This window comes from Triticum urartu, chromosome 3A, assembly GCF_056163025.1.
Source record: "Triticum urartu cultivar PI428250 chromosome 3A, HENAU_Tu73, whole genome shotgun sequence".
Classification (NCBI taxonomy): Eukaryota; Viridiplantae; Streptophyta; class Magnoliopsida; order Poales; family Poaceae; genus Triticum; species Triticum urartu.
This window is the reverse complement of record NC_141875.1, coordinates 551,231,638-551,246,686: the sequence shown is the minus strand read 5'-3', so window position 1 is coordinate 551,246,686 and position 15,049 is coordinate 551,231,638. Positions and strand designations below refer to the sequence as shown.

At 49.3% G+C, this 15,049-nt stretch overlaps 1 protein-coding gene across 1 annotated transcript; it reads left to right on the top strand.

Annotated features, from left to right (window-relative positions):
* The first annotated feature begins 13,739 nt into the window (after window positions 1-13,739).
* LOC125545014 (blue copper protein 1a) lies at window positions 13,740-14,758 on the top strand. The gene is made up of 2 exons (XM_048708847.2): window positions 13,740-13,961; window positions 14,050-14,758. The coding sequence occupies exons 1-2, from the start codon at window positions 13,772-13,774 to the stop codon at window positions 14,586-14,588; spliced, it is 729 nt and encodes a 242-aa protein (XP_048564804.1). The 5' UTR covers window positions 13,740-13,771; the 3' UTR covers window positions 14,589-14,758.
* The last annotated feature ends 291 nt before the right edge of the window (window positions 14,759-15,049 follow it).

Sequence of the window (15,049 nt, the reverse complement as noted above, 5' to 3'; positions counted from 1 at the left end):
TACTCAAACCTTCCAATTATTAAATGAATTGAGATTGTGTTTGAACACTCTGAAGAATCAGAGAAAATCCAAAATGAATATTTCAGGGAAAGTACTTTTACTCCTTCTCAAAAAATGTTTACATATTCCAAAAGTTTTCAAATATTAGATAAAACCAATAAATTAATCTAAAATATTTACTTACTTTTATTTTATTAACATTAAAAAATAATATTACAACTGGTATAGACTACAAACAAACAAAAGTAACATCCGAAAATAACCTTGCAAACAGATCATTGCGGCTTTACTAAAGGTAAGATTTTGTTATTTTGTATGATAGTACAATGCCCGTGAAAAAATTCTACATTTCTTTTTGAAAAAAGTGGGACATTGCGGCTGGTACATTACAAACAAAACCAAAGTAACATGCGAGAAAAACCTGCAGACAGAGCATTGCGACTTAACTGGAGGTAAGATTTTGTTATCTTTGTATGATAGTGTAATGGTAAATGTTTGACAACGGCGCGCCGGCTGAATTTTGCGCCGGTCGCGTCTACGCGCGCTCTGCCCCAGCCATCCACAAAGCGGCATGTAGGATGCAGGCCATCCAAATCGTTGCTTTTCTTCAACCTCCCGCGGATCCCACCCCATCCGTCCCCCAGTTCCGCGGATTTCGCCCCATCCCTATCTCCTGCCTCCATCGTTGCAGCACGCAGCGCTGATGTCCGCATCTCCTGCCTCCATCACTGCAGCGCGTGAGTAGCTCGCCGTCGGCCATGGAAAATCGAATCCCCGCCCGCCATGGATGCAGATCTCATCCCGCCACGCTTGCAACCCCGCTCGCCATTAGCAAGGCTGGTGACCAATCCCATTCTCGTCGATTGCAACTCCCACACGCCTCGTGCTTCTGCTCGCCGACGACGAGCCGGGCGGCGATGGACGACACCGAAGGCTTCTGCAGAACCGCCGCACCCCCTCATGTTGCAACCGTTTAAAAAAAAGCCTCATCCCCCTAGATGAAAAGCTTCAACCTGATGTAGAGAAAGCTACAAGCGGTCAGCGCCATCGCCAAAAAGTTACAACCGTTGACACGAAATGCTACAACCTTTGATGAAAAAAGCTTCAACCGGAACGACACAAAAAGCCTTGACCAAGCGCTGCTAAAAAGAAAATAGCTACAACTTTTGGTAGAAAAGCTTCAACGGTTGCTGGAAAAAGCTCCAACCATTGAGAGAGAAAGCTACAACTAGACACTATGAAAATAAGAAAGCTTCAACCAGCGACGGCTGAAGGTGGAAGAAGATGATAAAACGCTGCAGTTTTGCTACATGCTTCAACCAGCATAGATTTTGCTACAATCGGCATAGCATTTTTCTACGACCGGCATCACGTTTTGCTACAACACATAGCCGGCGTTGCGTTTTGCTACAACTAGCATCACTTTTTGCTGCAACCGGCATAACATTTTGCAACATCCGTCATGGCTGAGCTGCGAGGCTCGACAGCGACGACGACATTTTTGCTGCAACCGTCGTAGGCTTTTGCTACGTCCGGCAACGGGTTTTGTTACATCCGTCCATTATGCAAATGTTGCTACCTGCAACGGCGAGCTACAACCAGCGAAAACAGCGACGCTTTTTTTTGCTGCAACCGTGTCTCCATTTTGCTACAACAAACAACGAAAAATGCTACAACGGGCAATTCTATTTGCTGGAACCAGTCAATCACCAGCAAGGCGGAGCTGCATACATGGCGTGCGCGGGCGGCGAGGTGCGGGATCCATCCATGGCGAGCGTGGGCGGCGAAGTTGCATCCATGGCAAGCGCGGGCGGCGGAGCTGCATCCATGGTGACCGCAGATCTCTGACGAGCGCGGGCGGCGGAGCTGCATCCATGGCGAGCGCGGATCTCGGGCAAGCGCGGACGGCCGGCGAGGGCGCCCACCGGCGATGTGAACTAGATTATTGACTCTAGTGCAAGTGGGAGACTGTTGGAAATATGCCCTAGAGGCAATAATAAATTGGTTATTATTATATTTCCTTGTTCATGATAATCGTTTATTATCCATGCTAGAATTGTATTGATAGGAAACTCAGATACATGTGTGGATACATAGACAACACCATGTCCCTAGTAAGCCTCTAGTTGACTAGCTCGTTGATCAATAGATGGTTACGGTTTCCTTCCTGACCATGGACATTGGATGTCGTTGATAACGGGATCACATCATTAGGAGAATGATGTGATGGACAAGACCCAATCCTAAGCCTAGCACAAAATCGTGTAGTTCGTATGCTAAAGCTTTTCTAATGTCAAGTATCATTTCCTTAGACCATGAGATTGTGCAACTCCCGGATACCGTAGGAGTGCTTTGGGGTGTGCCAAACGTCACAACGTAACTGGGTGGCTATAAAGGTTCACTACAGGTATCTCCGAAAATGTCTGTTGGGTTGGCACGAATCGAGACTGGGATTTGTCACTCCGTGTAACGGAGAGGTATCTCTGGGCCCACTCGGTAGGACATCATCATAATATGCACAATGTGACTAAGGAGTTGATCACGGGATGATGTGCTACGGAACGAGTAAAGAGACTTGCTGGTAACGAGATTGAACAAGGTATCGGATACCGACGATCGAATCTCGGGCAAGTACAATACCGCTGGACAAAGGGAATTGAATACGGGATTGATTAAGTCCTTGACATTGTGGTTCATCCGATGAGATCATCGTGGAACATGTGGGAGCCAACATGGGTATCCAGATCCCGCTGTTGGTTATTGACCGGAGAGTTGTCTCGGCCATGTCTGTATGACTCCCGAACCCGTAGGGTCTACACACTTAAGGTTCGATGACGCTAGGGTTACAGGGAAAGTATGTATGCGGTTACCGAATGTTGTTCGGAGTCCCGGATGAGATCCCAGACGTCACGAGGAGTTCCGGAATGGTCCGGAGGTAAAGATTGATATATAGGAAGTATGGTTTTGGCCACCGGAAGTGTTCCGGGCATCACCGATAGTGTACCGGGACCACCGGAGGGGTCCGGGGGTCCACCGGAAGGGGCCACCAGCCCCGGAGGCATACATGGGCCAATAGTGGGAAGGGACCAGCCCCTATGTGGGCTGGGGCGCCTCCCACCAAGGCCCAAGGCGTCCTCAAGAGGAGAGGGGGCAAACCCTAGGCGCAGATGGGCCCTAAGGCCCACCCTAGGTGCGCCCCCCTCTCTCCCCCCCTTGGCCGCCTCCCAGATGGTATCTGGGGGCTGCCGCCACCCCTAGGGAGGGAACCCTAGGTGAGGGCGCAGCCCCTCCCCTCCCCCTATATATACTTGAGCAAAGGGGCAACCCAACACATGATTCAATCTCCCTGTTGGCGCAGCCCTACCCCTCTTCCTCCTCGTCTCTCGTAGTGCTTGGCGAAGCCCTGCTGGAGTCCCGCGCTCCTCCACCACCACCACGCCGTCGTGCTGCTGCTGGATGGAGTCTTCCCCAACCTCTCCTTCTCCCCTTGCTGGATCAAGGCGTAGGAGACGTCACCGGGTTGTACGTGTGTTGAACGCAGAGGTGCCGTCCGTTCGGCACTAGGATCATCGGTGATTTGGATCACGACGAGTACGACTCCATCAACCCCGTTCACTTGAACGCTTCCGCTTAGCGATCTACAAGGGTATGTAGATGCACTCTCCTTCCCCTCGTTGCTAGATTACTCCATAGATTGATCTTGGTGATGCGTAGAAAATTTTGAATTTCTGCTACGTTCCCCAACAGTGGCATCATGAGCTAGGTCTATGCGTAGTTTCTATGTACGAGTAGAACGCAAGTTGTTGTGAGCGTCGATTTTGTCAATTTGCTTGCCGTTACTAGTCTTATCTTGATTCGGCGGCATCGTGAGATGAAGCGGCCCGGACCGACCTTACACGTACTCTTACGTGAGACTGGTTCCACCGACTGACATGCACTAGTTGCATAAGGTGGCTAGCGGGTGTCTGTCTCTCCCAGTTTAGTCGGATCGGATTCGATGAAAAGGGTCCTTATGAAGGGTAAATAGAAATTGGCATATCACGTTGTGGTTTTGGCGTAGGTAAGAAACGTTCTTGCTAGAAACCTATAGCAGCCACGTAAAAACTTGCAACAACAATTAGAGGACGTCAAACTTGTTTTTGCAGCATATGCCTTGTGATGTGATATGTCCAAAAGGATGTGATGAATGATATATGTGATGTATGAGATTGATCATGTTCTTGTAATAGGAATCACGACTTGCATGTCGATGAGTATGACAACCGGCAGGAGCCATAGGAGTTGTCTTAATTTATTTATGACCTGCATGTCAACTTAAACGTCATGTAATTACTTTACTTTATTGCTAAAGCGTTAGCCATAGTAGTAGAAGTAATATATGACGAGACAACTTCAAGAAGACACGATGATGGAGATCATGACGAGGGAGATCATGGTGTCATGCCGGTGACAACGATGATCATGGAGCCCCGAAGATGGAGATCAAAAGGAGCAAAATGATATTGGCCATATCATGTCACTATTTGATTGCATGTGATGTTTATCATGTTTTACATCTTATTTGCTTAGAACGACGGTAGCTTAAATGAGATGATCCCTCACTAAAATTTCAAGAAAGGTGTTCTCCCTAACTGTGCACCGTTGCGAAGGTTCGTTGTTTCGAAGCACCACGTGATGATCGGGTGTGATAGATTCTAACGTTCGAATACAACGGGTGTAAGCCAGATTTACACAGCAGAAACACTTAGGTTGACTTGACGAGCCTAGCATGTACAGACATGGCCTCGGAACATAGAAGACCGAAAGGTCGAGCATGAGTCGTATAGGAGATACGATCAACATGAAGATGTTCACCGATGTTGATTAGTCCGTCTCACGTGATGATCGGACACGGCCTAGTTGACTGGGATCATGTTTCACTTAGATGACTAGAGTGATGTCTGTCTGAGTGGGAGTTCATTAGATGAACTCAATTATCATGAACATAGTCTAAATTGTCTTTGCAAATATGTTGTAGATAAATAGCTCACGTTGTAGCTCCCTGTTTCAATATGTTCCTAGAGAAAGATTAAGTTGAAAGATATTGTAAGCAATGATGCGGACTGGGTCCGTAGTCCGAGGAGTGTCCTCACTGCTACATAGAAGGCTGCCGTCTTTGATGCACCGCTCGATGTGCAAACCCCTACAACATCGTCTGTGGATGTTGTGAACACCTGACAGACACATCCTGATGACTACTTGATAGTTTAGTGCACCATACTTTACGGCTTAGAATCGGGATTCCAATGACGTTTTGAACGCCATAGAACATATGAGATGTTCCAAGAGCTGAAATTGGGATTTCAGGCTCATGCCCGTGTTGAGAGGTGTGAGACCTCTGACAAGTTCTTTTGCCAACAAGATGGAGGAGAATAGCTCAGCTAGTGAGCATGTGCTCAGAATGTCTGGGTGCTACAATCACTTAAATCAAGTGGGAGTTAAACTTCCAGATAAGATAGTGATTGATAGAGTTCTCTAGCCACTATCACTAAGCTACTAGATCTTCATGATGAACTATGACATGCAAGGGATGGAGTTGATCCCGGAGCTGTTCGCGGTGCTTAAGACCGCAAAAGGTAGAAATCAAGAAGGAGCATCAAGTGTTGATGGTTTAACAAGACCACTGGTTTCAAGAAGGGCAAGGGCTAGAAGGGAAACTTCATGGATGGCAAACCAGTTGCCGCTCCAGTGAAGGAACCCATGGTTGAACCCAAACCCGAGACTAAGTGCTTCTATTGTAAGGGGAACAGTCACTGGTAGCGGAATTACCCCAAATGCATGGTAGATAAGAAGGCTGGCAACTTCAAAGTATATACGTGTTATTAATGTGTACCTCACTAGTACTCCTGGTAGCACCTGGGTATTGGATACCGGTTCAGTTGCTATTATTGGTGACTTGAAGCAAAAGCTACAGACTAAACGGAGACTAGCTAAGGGCGAGGTGACGATGTGTGTTGGAAGTGTTTCCAAAGTTGACGAGATCACCATCACACGCTCCATCTGCCTTCGGGATTAGTATTGAACCTAGATAAAAGTTATCAGGTGTCTACGTTGAGCATGAATATGATTAGATCATGTTCATTGCAATACGGTTATGCATTTAAATTAGAGAATAATGGTTATTCTGTTTACATGAATAATACCTTTCATGGTCATGCACCCTATGTGAATGGTTCATTGAATCTCGGTCGTGGTAACACACATGTTCACGCCAAAGGGTGTAGAGTTAATAATGATAGTACCACTTTCTTGTGGCACTGCCGCTTAGGTCACATTGGCGTAAGATGCATGAAGAAACTCCATGTCGATGGGTGTTTGGAGTCACTTGTTTTTGAATCGCTTGACACATGCGAGCCATGCCTCATGGGCAGGATGACTAAGACCCCGTTTTCAGGTACAATGAAACGGGCAAGTGACTTGTTGGAAATCATGCATGCTGATGCGTGTGATCCAATGAGAATTGAAGCGTGCGGTGGATATCGCTATTTTCTCATCTTCACTGACGATTTGGGTAGATATAGGTATATCTACTTAATGAAGCACAAGTCTGAAACGTTTGAAAAGTTCAAGCGATTTCAGAGTGAAGTTAAGAATCATCATAACAATAAGATCATGTTCCTACGATCTGATCAAAAGGGGATTTTCTGAGTTATGAGTTTGGCAATCACTTAAGACATTGTGGAATTGTTTCACAGTTGAAGCCACCTGGAACACCACAAGGTAATGGTGTATCCGGACGTCGTAATCGAACCTTATGAGATATGGTGCGATCTATGATGTCTCTTACCGATCTACCGTTTTCATTTTGAGGTTATGCGTTAGAGACAGCTGCATTCACTTTAGATAGGAGACCATCTAAGTCCGTTGAGACGACGTCGTATGAACATTGGTTTGGCAAGAAACCAAAGTTGTCGTTTCTTAATGTTTGGGGCTGCGATGCTTAAGGCTACAGCCGGAGAAGCTCTAACCCAAAGCAGACAAACACATCTTCATAGGATACCCAAAGGTGACAGTTGGGTATACCTTCTATCTCAGATCCGAGGGCAAATTGTTTGTCGCTAAGAACGGGTCCTTTCTCGAGAAGGAGTTTCTCTCGAAAGAATTGAGTGGGAGGAAGATAGAACTTGATGAGGTTGTCGAACCTTTACTTCAACCAAAGAGTGATGCAACACAGAAAGATGTTTTCTGTGCCACCTACATCTGTTGAATAGGAAGTTAATGATAGTGATCATGAAGCTTCGGATCAAGTTGCTATCGAACCTCGTAGGTCGACAAGGATATGTACTACTCCTAAGTGGTACGGTAATCCTGTCTTAGATATCATGTTGTTAGACAACAATGAACCTACGAGCTATGGAGAAGCGATGATGGGCCCGTATTCCGACAAATGGTTAGAAACCATGAAATCCGAGATAGGATCCATGTATGGACTTTGGTGGACTTGCCCGTTGATCGGCAAGCCATCGAGATAAATGGATCTTTGAGAAGAAGACAGACGTGGGCGGTATTATTACCGTCTATGAAGCTCGACTTGTGGGAAAGAGTCTTTTCACAACTTCAAGGAGTTGACTACGATGAGAATTTCTCACCCGTAGCGATGCTTAAGTCCGTCGGAATCATGATAGCATTAGCTGTATTTTTTCGATTATTAAATCTTACAGATGGATGTTAGAACAAGTTTTCTTACCAGTTTTCGTAAGAAAAGTTGTATGTGATACAATAAAAGGTTTTGTCGATCCTAAGGATGCTAAAAGGTATGCTGGCTCCAGCAATCCTTCTATGGACTAGAGCAAGCATCTCGGAATCGGAATATATGTTTTGATGGAGTGATCAAAGCTTTTAGGTTTATACAATGTTTGCTAGAAACTTGTATTTACAAGAAAGTGAGTGGGAGCACTACAACATTTCTGATAAGTATATGTGGATGACATATTGTTGATCTGAAATAATGTAGAATTTCTGGAAAGCAAAAACGGTTGTTTGAAGAGTGATTTTCAAAAGAAGACCTGAATAAAGCTGCTTACAAGATCTATAGAGATAGATCAAAATGCCTGATGATACTTTCAAAGAACACACACCTTGACATGTTTTTGAAGGAGTTCAAAATAGATCAGTCAAAGAAGGGGTTCTTACCTGAGTTGTAAGGTGTCAAGTTGAGTAAGACTCAAAGATTGACCACGGCAGAAGAAAGAGGAAGGACGAAGGTCGTCCCCTATGCTTTTGTCATAGGCTCTATACGGTATGCCATGCTGAAGTACCGCACCAGATGTGTGCCTTGCCACATGTCTGGCAAGAGGGTACAAAGGTGATCTAGGACTGAATCACCAGATAACGGTCAAAATTATCCTTAGAGGAATAAGGAAATGTTTCTCGGTTATGGAGGTGATAAAGAGTTCGATGTAAAGAGTTACGTCGATGCAAGCTTAACACCTATCCGGATAGCTCTGAGTAGAGATACCGGATACGTATAATGGAGCAACAATTTGGAATAGCTCCAAGTGGAACGTGGTAGCAGCATCTACGATATAAAGTTTTGCGAAATACATAGGGATCTGAATATGGCAAGAACTGTTGACTACAACCTCTCTCATAAGCATAACATGATCAAACCCAGAACTCTTAGAGTGTTTATCACATAGTGATGTGAACTAGATCATTGAGTCTAGTAGACTCTTGGATGTTGGTCACATGGCGATGTGACCTGTGAGTGTTAATCACATGGCGATGTGAACTAGATTATTGACTCTAGTGCAAGTGGGAGACTGTTGGAAATATGCCCTAGAGGCAATAATAAATTGGTTATTATTATATTTCCTTGTTCATGATAATCGTTTATTATCCATGCTAGAATTGTATTGATAGGAAACCCAGATACATGTGTGGATACATAGACAACACCATGTCCCTAGTAAGCCTCTAGTTGACTAGCTCGTTGATCAATAGATGGTTACGGTTTCCTGACCATGGACATTGGATGTCGTTGATAACGGGATCACATCATTAGGAGAATGATGTGATGGACAAGACCCAATCCTAAGCCTAGCACAAAGATCGTGTAGTTCGTATGCTAAAGCTTTTCTAATGTCAAGTATCATTTTCTTAGACCATGAGATTGTGCAACTCCCGGATACCGTAGGAGTGCTTTGGGTGTGCCAAACGTCACAACGTAACTGGGTGGCTATAAAGGTTCACTACAGGTATCTCCGAAAGTGTCTGTTGGGTTGGCACGAATCGAGACTGGGATTTGTCACTCCGTGTAACAGAGAGGTATCTCTGGGCCCACTCGGTAGGACATCATCATAATGTGCACAATGTGACCAAGGAGTTGATCACGGGATGATGTGCTACGGAATGAGTAAAGAGACTTGCCAATAATGAGATTGAACAAGGTATCGGATACCGACGATCGAATCTCGGGCAAGTACAATACCGCTGGACAAAGGGAATTGAATACGGGATTGATTAAGTCCTTGACATCATGGTTCATCCGATGAGATCATCGTGGAACATGTGGGAGCCAACATGGGTATCCAGATCCCGCTGTTGGTTATTGACCGGAGAGTTGTCTCGGCCATGTCTACATGACTCCCGAACCCGTAGGGTCTACACACTTAAGGTTCGATGACGCTAGGGTTATAGGGAAAGTATGTATGCGGTTACCGAATGTTGTTCGGAGTCCCGGATGAGATCCCGGACGTCACGAGGAGTTCCGGAATGGTCCAGAGGTAAAGATTGATATATATGAAGTATGGTTTTGGCCACCGGAAGTGTTCCGGGCATCACCGATAGTGTACCGGGACCACCGAAGGGATCCGGGGGTCCACCGGGAGGGGCCACCAGCCCCGGAGGCCTACATGGGCCAATAGTGGGAAGGGACCAGCCCCTATGTGGGCTGGGGCGCCTCCCACCAAGGCCCAAGGCGTCCTCAAAAGGAGAGGGGGCAAACCCTAGGCGCAGATGGGCCCTAAGGCCCACCCTAGGTGCGCCCCCCTCTCTCTCCCCCTTGGCCGCCTCCCAGATGGGATCTGGGGGCTGCCGCCACCCCTAGGGAGGGAACCCTAGGTGAGGGCGCAGCCCCTCCCCTCCCCCTATATATACTTGAGCAAAGGGGCAGCCCAACACACGATTCAATCTCCCTGTTGGCGCAGCCCTACCCCTCTTCCTCCTCGTCTCTCGTAGTGCTTGGCGAAGCCCTGCTGGAGAACCGCGATCCTCCACCACCACCATGCCGTTGTGCTGCTGCTGGATGGAGTCTTCCCCAACCTCTCCTTCTCCCCTTGCTGGATCAAGGCGTAGGAGACGTCACCGGGCTGTACGTGTGTTGAACGCGGAGGTGCCGTCCGTTCGGCACTAGGATCATCGGTGATTTGGATCGCGACGAGTACGACTCCATCAACCCCGTTCACTTGAACGCTTCCGCTTAGCGATCTACAAGGGTATGTAGATGCACTCTCCTTCCCCTCGTTGCTAGATTACTCCATAGATTGATCTTGGTGATGCGTAGAAAATTTTGAATTTCTGCTACGTTCCCCAGCAAGTAAAGCATTATACATTTATTTATTTAGCGAGACATTGCTCACATGCTATATTGTGCTATTCTTTTTCAGCAGTCTTGAACTCTTGATCGGGGGTGCTATCAGAAAGTCGGGCAGGGTTTCACTCATACTAGTCCTTAGAGCATCTCCAGCCGTTTGCCCCCCAGGACGCATAAAAAGCGCCCCTGGGGGCGAGCCGGCGATGCAATCGGCGCTGGGGGCAGTTTCGCGCCCAGTCGTCGCCCCCAGGCGCCGAAATTGGCCCACTTTTCAGCCCCATTTCGGTGAATAAAGGGCCCATATGGGCGACAATAGGCCCATATTCGGCGTGGTTCGCCGTTGTTCGGCGTTCAATTATGCACATAAATTTTTTTATCACATATTTCATCACAAAAATATCAAATACTTCAACAAAATAGTACTACAACAAATAGTTCAATACAAATTATATAGTTCAACAAATAAAAACTAATATTTCATCACACGTCGCGCCCGGCGTCGCCCTTCAGCCTCCATAGATGCTCTATCAGATCTTGCTGCAGTTGATGATGCACCTGTGGGTCTCGGATCTCCTAACGCATACTGAGATAGGCAGTCCAGGTTGCCGGTAGCTGGTGATCAACTTCGGTTAGAGGACCCTGCCTGTAGTATTGTTCAGTGTCAAACACTGGGTCTTCTTGCTCGCTCTCGATGATCATGTTGTGCAAGATGACACAGCAAGTCATAATCTCCCACATTTGATCTTTCGACCAGGCCTGAGCGGGGTACCGAACAACAGCAAATCGAGATTGGAGCACACCAAATGCCCGCTCGACATCCTTCCTGCAAGCCTCCTGAACCTTCGCAAATCAGGCGTTCTTGCTTCCTGGCACAGGGTTTAAGATCGTCTTCACAAATGTCGACCATCTCGGATAGATGCCATCAGCTAGATAGTACCCCTTGTTGTAGTGCCGCCCATCGATCTCGAAGTTCACCGGAGGAGAATGACCTTCAACAAGCTTGGCAAAGACAGGAGAGCACTGCAGCACGTTGATGTCATTGTGAGTTCCTGGCATACCAAAGAAGGAGTGCCAAATCCAGAGGTCCTGTGTGGCCACCGCCTCAAGCACCACACTGCAACCGCCTTTGGCGCCTTTGTACATCCCCTGCCAAGCAAATGGGCAATTATTCCATTTCCAATGCATGCAGTCGATGCTTCCAAGCATCCCAGGAAATCCTCTTGTTGCATTCTGTGCTAGGATCCGAGCAGTGTCTTCCGCATTGGGTGTTCTCAAGTATTGTGGTCTAAACACTGCCACCACTGCCCGACAGGACTTGTAGAAACACTCTATGCTGGTGGACTCGACCATGCGCTCATAGTCGTCGAGTGAATCACCGGGAGCTCCATATGCAAGCATCCTCATCGCTGTCGTGCACTTCTGGATGGAGGTGAATCCAAGAGCGCCGGTGCAATCCATCTTGCACTTGAAGTAGTTGTCGAACTCCCGGATGGAATTTACAATCCTGAGGAAGAGCTTTCGGCTCATCCGATAACGGCGCCGAAATGTTTTCTCGCCGTGAAGTGGAGCATCGGCGAAGTAGTCAGAGTAGAGCATGCGGTAGCCTTCGAGACGATGCCGGTTCTTTGCTTTCACCCGCCCAGGCGCCGAGCCACCTCGCCGCGGCTTTTCATTGCTCACCAACAGCTGAGCGAGGGCGGCGAGCACCATGAGATGCTCTTCTTTCTGGACGTCGGCCTCGGCTTCCTCCTCCAGCAGCGCGGCGAGCGCTTCCTCGTCATTCGAGTCCATCGCCGAGGCAGGCAAATCGCCGAACACCTTGCGCTCGTTGGGCGTGTACCCGCCGCTAAACCGCGCCTCCGCGGCCGGAAACGCCCAACTGCTGTTGGAGGGGCTGCCGCGGCGAAGCGCTTTTATTTTTCCGGCGGGTAATGGCTATCTAGCGGTGTAGGGCGGCGGGCGGCGCCGGGATATAGCTACTGGTGGCCGAGGCGCGGGGGGTGGGAGGCGAGTCGGGGAAGAAAACCTTGACTTTTCCCCTGACGGTGTGGGCCAGCCACGTTTTTTACTTGCGCCGGAGCCCCCAACTGCTCCCCAGTGCGCCGGATTTGGCCTGTCACCGCCGGGCGGAAAAAAGGGCCGAACCGACGATTTTCGGCGTCCTGGAGACGCGACTGGACTGTTTTTTCGACGCCGACGCCGAAAAAGTGACCTGGAGAGACCTGTTGGGGGTGCGGCTGGAGATGCTCTTAGCATCTTGGCGATCAGCTCCATCATGCTTGTTTGCTCCGGCGCAGTTAGATCGTGTATGGGCGCAGGACACGAACGGGCAGTAACATGGGCTTAAAGCTCCCCTGCCAAAGGAAGAAGAAGAAATCCTCAGACTGCTGAGTTCGCTACGTTGTAAAATATGAAAAAGAAAATCTGAAAATAGTAACAAGCCTGAAGAAACTCTGACATGACCTGGCGCCGTGAAGAAACAAGCCTGAAGAAACTTGGACGCGCGCGCCGCGCATCCACCGCACCCGTCCTCCGCCTTGGGCGCACGCTCTGGGATGTATCGGTTGGCGCCATCTCCGTCGTCCTCGCTCCACCGGCAGCCGCTGCGGCCCGATCGCACATGCTCTGGAGGACCGCGCCGTGCTCTCGAGTGTTCCATACCGTCCACTCCCCACGCTCTTGGCCGGATCATGCGCCAGCGTAGATTCCAGCGCGAACTGTAGCGTTGCCCGTTCACGAGGGGAATGTCCCGCGTGACCACCATACACGCAGCGGTGAAAAGGCGCCGTGCGGCCGGCGCACGCGCCACCCGCGGCTCGTATGAACATTCTTTCCTGTTACTTTACACCGCCCGGAACATGCCGCTGCCGTGCGCCGGTGCCAGTGGGCAGGCCACTGCGGCCGGAATCGCTTGTCAGCCAGCGCCCGGGCGCGTTGCGGCAGCCTCTACGCGCCCGAGAGATGCATGATCGGCTGCACGCAGGAAACGGACGTATGCACAGGGTGATGGCGCATGCTCCAAAACGTGGATCTGTTCTACTGGTTGTTCTCTTCTGTGACGCGTACCAACTCCTTCCCTTGCCTCTTCTGGTCTGCCGACACACGAAGCTCTAGCTGTCTCTTGCACGCTGGTTGCGGTTGCCCTATATATAGGGCTCGGGGTGCACCTCTACGGCTACCTACCTCAGACACCAGAGCATGCCTTCTGCTATGAAGATGGCGGCGGTGAAGGCGGCGGTTTGCATCGCCGCGGTGACGGTGGTTTCACTGGTCCACGTTGTGGCCGCCACCGATTACATCGTCGGCAGCCCAACCGGCGGCTGGCAGGGAAAGACGGACTACAAGTCCTGGGCTTCGGCCCAAACCTTTCTTCCCGGAGACACCCTGAGTGAGTATCATCAACACGCACGACGTAAACTGGTTGTGATTCTGCATTGCAGTTCCTGCTAACGTTCTTCTGCGACAAAACTGTGCAGCATTCAAGTACAACACGAACCACAACGTCCTTGAAGTGACCGCCGGCGACTACGAAGCCTGCTCGACGGCCAACCCCGTCATCATCGACAACAGCGGCACCACCACCATCGCGCTCACGGCGCCGGGGAAGCGCTACTTCATCTGCGGCGGGCCGGGCCACTGCCAGAACGGAATGAAGCTGGAGGTGGAGGTCGCCGACCGCCCTGCGCCCACGGCACCCAGCTCGCCGCCCCAGCTGCCACCGGCACCTACGCCGCCGTCACCGGTTCCGAGGACAGGGTCACCGGCTCCGGCACCCGCGGCTGAGCCGCCGAGGCATGCAGGGCACAAGAGGCACAAGAAGAGGCACTCCCCGCCTCCAGCTGCGCCCACGGTGGACCCTGCGGAAGCGTACTTCCCGCTCGCGACGGTGGCGCCGATGTCCTCGCCAGCTGCCTCTCTGCCGATGTCGTCGGACTCAGCTGCCGCGTTGCATGCACAGTGGGGCTATGCCGCACTGGGGCTCGTAGCTCTCTGGTTCGCCGTTCTGGCTATTTGAGTTTGCGAGGTTGTAGATCATACCATCAGACGTGTTACATCCCTGTTCTCGTCCATTTGTATTGTGTGTTCAGATTGTGAGGTGAGATTTGTTGAGAGGCCTGATAATAATTGCTTGTTATGGTGAGCTATATGCAGTCTTTGGGTCGAGATTACTCGCACCATCCGTCAGCTAGTCCTCTGTCCTAAAACATTCATTGTTGTCGATGTCAAAACCGGCGGATCTCGGATAGGGAGTTTCGAACTGTGCGTCTAGACCGGATGGTAACAGGAGGCATGAGACACGATGTTTTACCCAGGTTCGGGCCCTCTTGATGAAGGTAAAACCCTACGTCCTGCTTGATTAATATCAATGATATAGGTAGTACAAGATTAGATCTACCACGAGATCAGAGAGGCTAAACCCTAGAAGCTAGCCTATGGTATGATTGTATGTATATATTCTATGGACTAGCCTGACCT